Source organism: Podarcis raffonei, chromosome 12 (genome assembly GCF_027172205.1).
Source record: "Podarcis raffonei isolate rPodRaf1 chromosome 12, rPodRaf1.pri, whole genome shotgun sequence".
Taxonomy (NCBI): domain Eukaryota; kingdom Metazoa; phylum Chordata; class Lepidosauria; order Squamata; family Lacertidae; genus Podarcis; species Podarcis raffonei.
The window spans coordinates 56,654,309-56,667,215 of NC_070613.1; the positions used below are offsets into that span (position 1 = coordinate 56,654,309).

Sequence of the window (12,907 nt, forward strand, 5' to 3'; positions counted from 1 at the left end):
TTTAGACCTGGATTTCGCAATGCAATAGCCTTGGTCTCCTTGACTGATGATCTTTATCAGGACATGGAGACATGGAGAGTGCAACCCTGTTGGCTTTTCCTCTTGGTGGTTCAACACATTGACCAGTGTATGACTGAGTGACCAGGTGGCATCAGTGGTGACATGCCTATGCCCAGCTTTTGGCTGGTTCACCTGCTATAGCCATTCTTGAACCAGGATAGCCTGACTTCAGTAAGCCATAACCCAATAGCCTTAAGATTGGCCTGTTGTGATGCGTTTTATCCCACCCAGGGCCCACTGCCTCAGGCGGCAGGATCCCCAAGGACAGCAGATCCTGTCTCCAAGGAACGCTTCTTCTTCTTCTTCTTCTTCTTCTTCTTCTTCTTCTTCTTCTTCTTCTTCTGTGCAGTCCTTGGAGGCCAAATCTGCTAGCCCAGTGTTCCTCCTTGGCCAATAGGAGGTGCTGCTGGTCGCATCCCATCCTTGTTCTCAGTGTAGATCTTCACCCACCCCTTCCCTGATTGGGGGGGGGACACCATTTTGTGGTTTGCTTCAAGTGTCAACATGTTTTAGGCTAGTCCTGTGTGGCACTAGCTGTCATGGGCCAGGAATCAGCTTCAGCTGCTGAGCAGCAACCTGAAGGAGCAGAAGGCAGTAACTGCACCTGCTGCTGATCAGCCTTCTTCTTCCTGATGTGAACCAGCTGGCTCTAGCTTAGGGTTTCCAGCCTCAGACAGTTGCTGGAAACATTCGTTGTTCCTGACCAGACCTTGCTGCTTCTTGCTTCTATTGACCTTGGACCCTCTGCTTTCTTGACCCCTGGACCATCTGACTATGTGAGCTGAGATACTCCTGTCCTTAGGACTGGACTGAACCTTGCATACGGACTCTGCCTCCAGGCAAGTACCCCCGAGACTTGGCTGATTGGCTGGCCTCTCCTGCCACCGAGCTCTGCTGTGGCTGAGCGGTACAGAACGACGATGCTACTGTTCAAAGACGGTCTAGAAGCTGCAGCTAGTGCAGAGTATGACCGCCAGGGCAGCAGGATCAGACCATGTGTCACCAGTCCTTTCTCAAAATACGCCTTTATTAAGGATTTCCCCTGGATTGCCATTTGTTCTGATTGCTAAATAGCAGGTTTTCCATTGGGGAGGAGTGTGGGCAGCTCAAGCAGAAAACCTCTGAGACACACTCTTAAGAAAATGCAGGGGGAATACTAAACTGAGCAGTTGCCAACCTAGTAGCCTTCTCTTGGAACTGTTACATGGGAAGGGGAAAGCTGCCCTTTGATTGCTCGTTTCTAAGTTCTAGGCTGGGGGCAGAAGTAATTAAATAAATCACATGCAGAACTGAAATAATATATTGTAACATTCTGAATAATCATTTTTCAAAACGGTTTCCAACAAGTCTGTTATTTATAATTTAATGCTTTAACTCTTTGTCTTGGGAAGGTCAGTGCTTTTATTCCTGCATGTGCACACATGTGTGGCAACTTGAATTAATTAATCTAGGGAATTGGGACACTTGTGGCAGCTCTTGGTGCCGGGGCTGTGGTTGGTCCAGGTCCCTGCCTTTGCCCTTGTTCTCATTCATCTCAGAAATCTACCATAAAAACTCCTGGACTGTTTAACCTTTTAAAAAGAAAGACGTCTTTAATCCCCTTGGGACCTCGCGTAGCAAAAAGATGCTTGCACTGTCTTATCTGTCTTTTATATCTCATGTTTTAATGTGTTCTGTGTCTTAACTTTATGGTTTGTTTGGCGCCTGGGATGTTATGGCAGAGAGGCGCCAAATAAACAAAATTTATGATGATGATGTGGATTTCAAGTACTAGGGAAGGCGGAGACAATTTGGTACTATACGTATAACTGATATAATGTTCATCTGACGCCTTGTGAAACCCTGGCGATAAAGCAGTATCTGGAGCAAGTATCTTAGTAACTTGCTAAAGAAGTCAAAATATAAATATTGATTTACAGGACTTCACATATAGCAGAATGTGTGTTTAGGTCTTTCTTGCGGAATGCTCACTGCTTTCTCCAGAAAAAAATATTCTAAATATGTAGTACAAGGTTAGTTTTTCAAATTAGTTTTCCAAACTCCCTCCCTCTGTTTCATGCCTTCAGTTTGTATGGCACCTTTAGAGAGTTGCATTGGCAACATACATAGGCTAATAATAATAGTAGTAATAATAATATAAATAAATAATTTTATTTATACCCCACCCCAGCCAAGACTGGGCTCAGGGCGGCTAACACCAGGTATAAAAACAATTGATTAAAATACAACTTAAAAACAAGATTAAGTACATTAAAATGCAGCCTCATTTCAGTAGAAACTCAAATAAAAAACTTTTTGGGGATGAAAACGTCAAATCTTCACCAAGGCCAACTATCCAGATTGGTCCTACATGGGCCAGAAAAAGCCAGGGAAATCCCCAAATAGGAGTTCCATCACAGAAGGAGAAAGGAAAAAGGAAAGAGGGGATCAAGTTGATTCCAAGCCAAAGGCCAGGCGGAACAACTGTCTTACAGGCCCTGCGGAAAGAAATCAGATCCTGCAGGGCCCTGGTCTCATGAGATAGAGCATTCCACCAGGCTGGAGCCAGTATTGAAAAGGCCCTGGCCCTGGTCGAGGCTAATCTGACTTCCTTAGGGCCCGGGACCTCTAGAGTGTTGCTATTTATTGACCTTAAGGTCCTCTGCAGGGCATACTGGGAGAGGCGGTCCTAGGAGTATGAGGGTCCTAGGCCATTCTATGCATCCAGTCCCAAGAAGGTTATAATTTAAGATGGACAATGGGGAGTAACAGAAGGTAGGGGAGAATGGAAATAAATGCTACCACTCACACACAGGGAGAAAGGTGGCGCCATGTACACTGAGACTCCTCCTCTTGATGGTGACAGTGGGCAAGAAAGGAGGAAGTTGTTTAAGGGAGCAGAAAAGCTTTGGTAATGCAAAGTTGGAAGAGCAGAAGTCACGGGGCAGAACAACAGACAAGGGGAGGAAGGCAGTTGGACTAGATGACCCTCGGGGTTCTGTCCAACTCTACAATTCTATGATTGTAAGTAATTGCATTTTATTGCATTGTATTATATTTTATATGTAAATCCCTTTGATAATTCATCACCGAAGTGAAAAGCAGTATATGACTTCTCTAAATTAAAATAAAATGAATTAGGGCTGGGGAAACAGTGAGGATGTCACTAATTCAACCCATCTTAGGTCTGTGCAGAACCTCCTTGTGTGTTCTGGTCCATAAATTGAGGACCAAAGAGAAGAGTTTGGATTTGATATCCCGCTTTATCACTACCCAAAGGAGTCTCAAAGCGGCTAACATTCTCCTTTCCCTTCCTCCCCCACAACAAACACTCTGTGAGGTGAGTGGGGCTGAGAGACTTCAAAGAAGTGTGACTGGCCCAAGGTCACCCAGCAGCTGCATGTGGAGGAGCGGAGACGCAAACCCGGTTCCCCAGATTACGAGTCCACCGCTCTTAACCACTACACCACACTGGTTCTAGGTGACACCACGAGTACAAATACTTAATGCTTTTTTGTGGAAGTTCACTTTCACATGCTAGTCATAATAGCGAGTGGAGCCCACACCATCCCCACTCCCCCTCTTTTCTTCCCAATTCTGTAGTGCATGCAACACTAATGTCTCACAAAAAATGAAAGTGATTTGTAGAAAACACAACCTGGGAAAAGACAATGCACATGCTTTTGTAAATTAAGAAATCTTTTAACCCTCCCCCCGGGCAATCTTGCCCCTGCTTGCATCAAATGAAAAAGAAAAAATAATAATAGCTGGTAGATCCCATTCTCAAAACTGCCTAGTCCAACCTTTTGCATATAAAGCAAAGCTGCTGTTGTGGAACATTTGATTAAGGCTGATTATTATCCTTATTTACTACTGCCAAGGTTGGGTATAACTGTGATACTTCTAAATGTACATATATAGGATTCCATTGTTAGTTTGCTTTTCATTTGATCAGTTTAATCTCCAGAGGTCATTTATTTGCAAGATGGTTTCCTTAAAACTTCAAAACTGATAGTGGCATTTGAGCAATATAAGAATGCAAGCCCCAGCCACTTTAGACAATGAATGCTGGCATTTACCAATGCTCAAGGTGAGAATTTATATTGCATTGAGGGTCACTAATATAAGTCTTGGGGGTGGGGGGAGGCCAGTCAGCTAAAGATTAGGAATTTACAAACAGCTCTGAGTGAAAAGGACTTGAAACGACAGTCCATCTCAATAGTGTTGCCTTTGACTATTTAGGAAAGCAGTTTGAAGGAAATTGACTAGTTCACGTAGTTCAACATGTAGTCTACTGGTGGGTTTCTGTGTGCTTTTAGTAAGAGCTAGTAAGTAGACTTACTTCTTTAAACTGCCATAATGTGAGAGGAGTGTGAGATGCAACTTCCAGAGAAGTAGTCATGACAACCTGTTGCAGCAAAAAACAACAGAGTCCTAACACATTTATGATGACAGAGATTTGGGCCAAGAAAAGTAAAGAGTAAAGGGACCCCTGACCATTAGGTCCAGTCATGGACGACTCTGGGGTTGCAGCGCTCATCTCACTTTACTGGCTGATGGAGCCGGCGTACAGCTTCCGGGTCATGTGGCCAGCATGACTAAGCCGCTTCTGGCGAATTAGAGCAGCGCATGGAAACGCTGTTTACCTTCCTGCCGGAGTGGTACCTATTTATCTACTTGCACTTTGACGTGCTTTCGAACTGCTAGGTTGGCAGGAGCAGGGACCGAGGAACGGGAGCTCACCCCGTCGCAGGGATTCGAACCACCAACCTTCTGATTGGCAAGTCCTAAGCTCTGTGGTTTAAAACACAGCGCCACCCTGGATGCAAATCACTGCTCAGTTATGAGTAGATCATTCGGCTGGATCCAGACTAAGTTAGTAGCACTTAGGTCTCACTGAGATCAAGGAGGCTTAGCAATGGAAGGTGGGGGCATTCCAGAGGGGGGGGGCATAGAAAATGAGAGAGGAAACAACAAATGGTCTTACTCACTAGCATCTGCCTCCCCGGGAATGTATTTGTTAATTAAATTTATATCTCAATCTTCCTCCCAAAGGAGCCAAGGGCAGTACACACTATTATTATTTTTTTTTAAAAAAAAAACTTCAAAACAACAACACACAAACAAATCCAAAACAAATTTAAGAACAGACACCAGTGAATTGTATATTTACAATAAATGTATACAAGCTTGTCTGTGCTCTTGTGCAGTTCCCATTGATTTTAGTGCATCCCTTGACAGAAATTAATTGCGTCCCTATTAATTAATTTCAGGTTTTTTGCAGTGGCAACCTTATTTCTGACTCATGGAAGTTTTCATTTTTTGCCCTGTGGAATTTTTCATCACTACACATTATGAATAATAATTGATAAATACACAAATAATATTCCAATCCAAGTTGTAATCTCAAGGTTGGATCATAGGAGAATGGTCTGTTCAATGAAGATTCTGAACATGTTATGCTCTGAATCTGTGAACGGGCACAGCCCCTTTTCATTTACCAAATCTGATTTATAATATGTGTACAAAATGTCCTTCTGGAACTCGTGATGGAATAATGGAAGTGGAATTGTAAACATAAAAACCTGAAAAAATTATTTCCACAGCCACATAGCCAGGACTGAACAACTTTGTTAGCAGCCCTCGTTTGCTAAATCCCTAGACTGATTTAAATATTCTGTGGGGGCTGATAAAAAGAAATGTAATATGTATAATATGTATCAGTATAGCAAATACAGAAGAGGGATATGGGCATTTCAGTAAGTAGTCACCAAGGCCTGCTTTTCATTTAACAGTGAAAACACACGCAGCACTCGTGATTTAATTCCTTTTCTGAACTTCGATGGAAATATCTGGTTGGAATGAAGACATATCAACTAGCTCTGAAGCAGTGGCTCCACAAGTTCACGAGTCTGGCTTAGAGCGAGATCTTTGTGTACTGATCCATATGATCAAGAAGCATTGTTTACCAGACTCCTGCTTAAGAAATTGCAGTCTTCAAAAACTTATTTATTATGTTCTGCCACAAAAAAAGTGGAAGGTTTGCTATTTTTCAAGTTGTTTATAATAGCTGATTTGGTTGAAACTGTCAGCCAAGCAGCCTACTTTGTGATTGGTGGTTTCAGATTCCCATTGCTTCCATCCTCTTTGGACTGATGCAAACCTTCATCTACATCACTCAGTGTCTCATGACACAACAGCTCCTGAAAGTAGCGCCTTTTGAAATAATGAAGGGCAATGTGAAATCTCTGGCTTTTGACGTCTGTTGGTTGTTTCACCCATGCAAATCACATGAGAATCTTGTCGAGAGAAAGAGAAAAGCATTCTCAGGGCACAAGAATTTGTGATATTTGTGGGTGTCTTCTCTGTGTACAGGATGGCATTCTTTACAAAACTAGCCATGACCATTATTAACTTCCAGTTTTCTTGTTTTTGACAGGACCAGCTGTAAGGTACAGCCAGTTTGACGTGTCGGAGCCCAAACCACCTCCTCTCGTTGGTCAACACACACTGGATGTTCTGAAGGATACTCTGGGGTACAAGGATGATGCCCTAGAGGAACTGCTCAGCTCTGGAGCAATAGTTCAGCATGAACGCATGTGAATGGCTTTGGCTTCAGTTGTTGACGGAGAAGAAACTTCCTGGAATTCTACCAGGATCTCTTTAGTTTTCACAACCAAAGATGGAGATGTGATTAAGTTCTTGGTATTTTTTTAATATAATCTGAAACACACACTGCATTCAAGTATCAACCTGCAAAGTTTTAAAATAATCCATTTTTCCTGCCTTTCATGCAGGCAGGGGACAGGTAGAGGTGCTGGTAACTATGAAATTCAGCATTTAGTATATCGCTGATAGACCAAAATAAAACCCACCATGCAACCCCACTGCCACATGTTCAGCAGTCCTCTCTCTGGAAACACATTGTAATGGGAATTGGGGGTTGCTCGTGCGTAAGTTGCCGCCACTCTCGGCGAGGTTGCCTGGATAAACCTTCCCCTGGCTGGACAGTCCTGATTCCGCGTCTGTCTCAGTCACTGGCAGAATCCGTCAGTGGGCGTTTCCTGAACTTCTTCCAACATAAAAGTTCCTTGACGGATAGTCTCCGCCTAGCCTCCCTGCGCGGAAGTCTTCTGCGCAGGGTGGGTGTGGGCAGTGGAGGACCCGTGCTCTCCCCGCTGGTCTCTGGCGAAGAGTCCTGGAGCCATCTCTCCGAAGCCCGCCTCTGCCCGCCCTTCTCCCTGGTGTAACGCTGATTGCCTTCCCCGGCCGATGAGTCCCCTCTCTCCCTGCTGGGCCCTTCTCCGGCATCGCTTGGGAGCCCTTCCTCCACTCCTGGCTGCGATGGCAGTTCCCTGACACACATGGATGAATTTCAGAAGATCTGAGTTCCATGCCAAAAGCTACTAATTGCATGGGTAAAGCCAGTAGAATCTAGGCCATAATTAACAGCACGTGATACTCGAAAGCAAAACCACTTTCTGTATACAAAGCAATATGGCATTCCTTTAAGCCCAGGGGTGGGGGGGATGATTGGTCAATCTTGCAGGCATATAATTTAGATCAAAAGTAGAATTCTGAACAAGAAGATTCCAAAACTTTTACTTCTGCTAAAGTAAGGCACTGCCTTCCTTCCCTGAAACTAAATAAAGCTAACCGAAACTGACACTCAACAAATAATGACCATATTTCACTCAAAGGATCGGAAACAGGCCTCCTGTTATAAGTGGCCTGTCACTTGGTTTCCAGTTTAACAAACAACATCCTCTGTGTTAAATCTGAACTTCACAACTATATCTTGCTTTCCGGGGGGGGGATGGGGGAGAGAAAGAAAGAAAATTATTACATAATTAAGTTTTAAAATGGATTTGCAATCGCCTTTGAAGTTGTGTGGCACGGTCTTCCTTTGTTGGCTTATTTTGTAAATCTTTGTGTTGTCTCATTTTCAGATTTCCCTCTAATCTTTTTTCCTCCTTGTACGTGTGCGTGTGAAATTACAATCTCAGTACCAGAGTCAGTACTTCTGTCCATATGCTAAATGCATCATTATATTTTGGATCAAATGATGGCTCTAAGCATCAGAAGATGCGTGCATGGGCAAGAGTCAGGAATCGGGGTGCAGGGATGGGATTGGGAGGGGAAATTGCATAATTCCCTTTTAATTCAAGAATAGTAGCCAAGATTAAAGAGAAACGATGCTGGGGACTCAGTTTTAGATGACGATTTGGTCGTAAACTAGGCACTGCTTTTGTTGAAAACAGTCCCTTTTAAACTCATATTTACAAATAGCCATGCTGTTTCTGCTTAGTCTCTTTCTCATTTCAAGAACTGAATACATAAATAAGATTTAAGATTAATTCAAAACCTCCTAAAGGAGCTTTGTTTTGTCCAGTAGTTTCCCAAGGAAAGGGCTAAGTGTCACCAAACCAATTCATGCAAACCCCATTGGCTTACTTAGTTTTTAATTCCATATTTAATTTTTGTTCCACAAGGCTGCACACAAATAGGAAGTTCATTTTCTTATCCTTTGAGCTTGTTTGAACCTCAGGACCTAATAGCCGGTTTCCTCAGAAAAAAGTCAGTGAGTTAAATGAGACTTACTTCGTTAAATGCTTCATATCACAGTCTCAGAATGCTTTTAGGCATCTTTATCTGCAGGAAGCTATGTTGAGCTAGCACAAATTGTAGCCAGGCGCAGCAGAATGGTGACTGCACAGAATTCTGCTCAGCACAAACCAGCCTCACCTAGGATGACTGAGCCCTTTCCATGTCAGCAAGAGGCACTGTGCCCCAGGATGTTCTGACTAGTTAACCAAGAGTAACCCAGGTCTACTACCACTGAGAGAAAGTGTTGAAATTGCTTAGAATCTGGGGCTGGGTTTACATGGGCAGCAAAATGAGATGGGAATGAACTGGTAGAAGAACAAGCAGAGGTTAGTCAAAGTTAGGGAGAGAGCACTTACTTATTATAATTAACACTTTACTGAAAATTTCCTTCTTCATGCATCAAACCTATAAATTCTTCTAACTGGACTATGCAAAACAAAAGTAGTAGCACACAATCTGCAGATCAACATGGAAGTAACTAGAAAGATAACTTTTACTGGCTGGGTTGATGGGAGTTGTCACCCAAGATCAAATATAGTTCATATAGAATAACACTGAACGGAGGACCTGTAAGAAGCTGTTATATTTTTTTTAAAAAATGGCATTGGCATAAAGAAGTGATGCATGATCAGATTTCAGATTGTTGCCCAACGTGCCCAGTCTAATTGCCCCAGATGCCACTCGTGGGGAACCACAATTTCCAAAGCTTCCATTTACTGAAACTGAAGTCCTCTGAGCTCCTACATTGTGAAAGACTTCCAGAAATCATTTGGCCACAAATATTAGTTGAATCATATCGCGCACACACAATTTTTTAAAAATGTTGAAATAGTTTTCTATTATTTCAATTATCACCACACTACACTCAAAAATCCAAATTTTGAGAGAATGTGGAAACACACCAGACAAAATGGATTTTTTTTAAAAAAACAACTACAGTGGTACCTCGGGTTAAGTACTTAATTCATTCCAGAGGTCCATTCTTAACCTGAAACTGTTCTTAACCTGAAGCACCACTTTAGCTTATGGGGCCTCCTGCTGGCGCACAGCCGGAGCATGATTTCTGTTCTCATCCTGAAGCAAAGTTCTTAACCCGAGGTACTATTTCTGGGTTAGCGGAGTCTGTAACCTGAAGCTTATGTAACCTGAAGCGTATGTAACCCGAGGTACCACTGTATTAGTCCATTCCATAGTATTTGAAGTACCATTTGGATCACGAAAATATGAAGCTGGCTTCTGAGACCACCATAAACCTACTATGAAGTAGAGGTTATACTGAAAGGCATCCATCTCTTCATAAAAATCTGCAGGCCAAATTAAATCCAATCCAGGATTTGATTTCCTGACCTGTTGGGTTTTTTTCTTTGTTTGCAAAAAATCCCCAATTAAACAAACAATGAAACAATGACATTCTCCCCACGCAATTCCCTTGATAAAAAACTGCACAGGCATCCAAAAGCTCATTTGCTCTACTAGGGAAAATGGTTGCACTAAAGGGGCAAATCAAAGCTTGGCAGGTGGCAATCTTTTAGGTCACTTAAAAAGGGATGAAAACACCCACCTGGTGCAAAGTGACAACTGTCAGTTTGCAAGAGAGCTGCACAGCAGATCCTGCACCCCTTCTTGGAGGCCAATAATTTCCTGGGTATTGGGGGTGGGGGGTGTTTGCAGATCCCACTGCTGACAAACTTTAAACTTGCATATGTGAAACCTTTGGCAAGAGAAAGGGACAGTTTGCACTGTGTAATCACTGCTTTGACAAAAGTGACGCTCCCCTCCGCCCTGGACATGAGAGGTATCTTCTTGTCGTTGAATAAGAGCTTTGAATCCCCTCAAAGCAAATTTTGCTCTGGAGTCAAACCTTGAGAAAATTCAGTCTGGGAATAATCCCAGTCTAATTGGAATGATATTTATTTACTTATTTCTTCAAATTTATAACTCCCCTAAAAAGGTCCAGGGTAGCTTACAATAATAAAATTACATTAAAACAATTTCAAGCAACACTATAACACATTACGGGCAGCAGCTGAACTCAGCAGTATGAGAAAGGCTTCTTTGTGTTGATAAAGAGATAAGTTTGTTTGTCTCAAATTAAACCCAATATAATGAGATTACGCAGCAAAAGCAAGATCACACCTCTCGTTGAGTTGGTATATGTACTTAAGGTACATATGTAAGAGGATTGTTTATTATTATATTTTGGGAGTGATTCCTGTTCTTAAGTAACTGCTTTGTTTTATACTTTCTGGATGTCCCATGATCATATTATAAAAGTAGTTGCTTTCTATGTGATAAATCAAGCACTGCTAGGAGTTGTATTTCTTATCAATATATTGTATTTCCAATGTATTTCTTATCAATAAAAATCAATAAAAGAAAATTATTCTGAAAGTGTGGCCCAGAGGAAAAATGTTTGAGAACCACTGGTCTAGAGAGAAGGTCTCCTGTATTCTTAGGTTCCTTAGTGCCCTGGGACACCTCATCCATTTGGGGGGGCCCCTGAGGCTTGAACTGTTATGGGGGGGTCCCTTCACAACCAGCAATGAGGTCTGGGTAACCTCTAACCTCTTCCATGCAGTTGTTCCACAACACATCACCACACCTTTACAATGTCTGTGCTACTGACTCTCAAACTTAGGGATTGTTGAAATATATACAACAAAAAATTAACCAATTTGAATAATGTGACTCAAATTTGGTATACTAGACCCAAAAAGTTTAAGCAGTGTGGACTAAAATTGCTTCTGGGGCCCATCTGGGATTAGAGGCCCTCAAACTTAAGCTTTGTTAGTTTCATAGTGGATCCGCCTGTGACCTCTTCTAATGTAGAACTGTCACAAGAAAATATGCAAATCTGTAAGAAAATTGCACTCTAGCCATATTTATGAGTCTCTTACGTTTGTTACTAACACCAGTAAAACACATGCAGGAACAATCAGGCAGTACTCACAGAAGTGGCCATTTGTGTAGGGTGGGTTGGCTTGTTGTGCATGTCTGCCAGGCTAGAACCAGAAACAGGACTTGCCTAAATCCCATGGTAGGCAACGCAATGTGAATTATGAACTTCCCCAATTCACGAGTGATCCGCAAACCAAAAATTATTTGCTGATTCTGCAAATAACTTAAAATAACGAATACATTGGAGAAGTCTGCGATCTGGTCTCAATCAGTTCTCAAGCACCAAAAAGGTGAAACTTGCCAGATAAATATTATGTTACTAATTATTCACCTAGCTGTGTTTTACACTTACGGGGCTCTTTTACAGATAATGTTTCAAAACCATTCACAAGGAATTCATTGCAAATATCTCACGGGTCACTGAGTTCCCTGAAAGCTGGGTCAGATATTCAAAGGAATACTGTGGAAACACTGAATCATGTACTTAATATTCCTACTACACTGCAGAGTTGCATAAAGAGGAAAAATTCAGCATAACCTTCAGGACATGCTATTTTTAGTTGTAAGAATGACCTTGGCCTCTGCAATGAGGTGGGTGAGGCTATGAAGGAGAGGGCTATTGATGGCTACTAACCACCATGGCTATGCTCTGCCTCCACGGTGGAAACCGCAGGATTTGTACTCAAATCCTGCTTGCAGGTTTCCCGCAGGCTAATGGTCAGCTACAGTGAGGATGTGGGACTGGATGGGCCATTGGGGAATCCAGGAGGCTCTTCTCATGCTCATGTCATGACTGATCACACTGATTTTGATGAAAACTAAGCCCATTCAATGTATTTGTAAACATTTTTACCACTCACATTTTAAACATTTTTTCAAGGTCTTTTGTATACCTCTTGATCTACTCAAAATGCCCAGGGTTTTAGCATCAAGTTGGCCAACTGCCATCTTTGTAAACTTAATCCCCCCTCCCTCCCTGTTCTGACTTTTCCAGGCTGCTGTGGCAGAGACTTCTAACTCCTTTCATTTCCTTCAGTAGCCTTTTCCCATGGCTGACTGACACCCACCCTGGAAATAAGCTAGGCGAGACAAAGCGTAGAATGCGGACCAAGTAATAGGATCCACAAGGAAACTGCAAAGGAGTATATGAAAAGGACAGGGACAAAATTGGCTGCCTGGCCCGGCATTTTAACTCCACCCTGGCCTAGATGATATTCAAAGGGCTGAGATCTGTCATTTTGCATAGCTATCTAAATACCTAATCTTATATTCACTTTGTACTACCCGCTTTTGATTTAAAACAATTCCGCCTCCAAAGTTTTATTGTTGAAGTAAGAAATTTGATTATTTGGAAGCGTTTACA

The 12,907-nt window shown here is 42.4% G+C and overlaps 1 protein-coding gene across 3 annotated transcripts in view; it reads left to right on the plus strand.

The window, feature by feature from the left end:
* The window catches only part of SUGCT (succinyl-CoA:glutarate-CoA transferase), a 291,279-nt gene extending 284,321 nt beyond the window's left edge, over window positions 1-6,958 (plus strand). For all 3 annotated transcript variants that reach the window (XM_053359422.1, XM_053359421.1, XM_053359423.1), the window contains exon 14: window positions 6,479-6,958. In XM_053359422.1, the coding sequence (XP_053215397.1) occupies window positions 6,479-6,642 (164 nt within the window). In that variant the 3' untranslated portion in view covers window positions 6,643-6,958. The remainder of the gene's footprint in view (window positions 1-6,478) is intronic.
* Window positions 6,959-12,907: the final 5,949 nt, after the last annotated feature.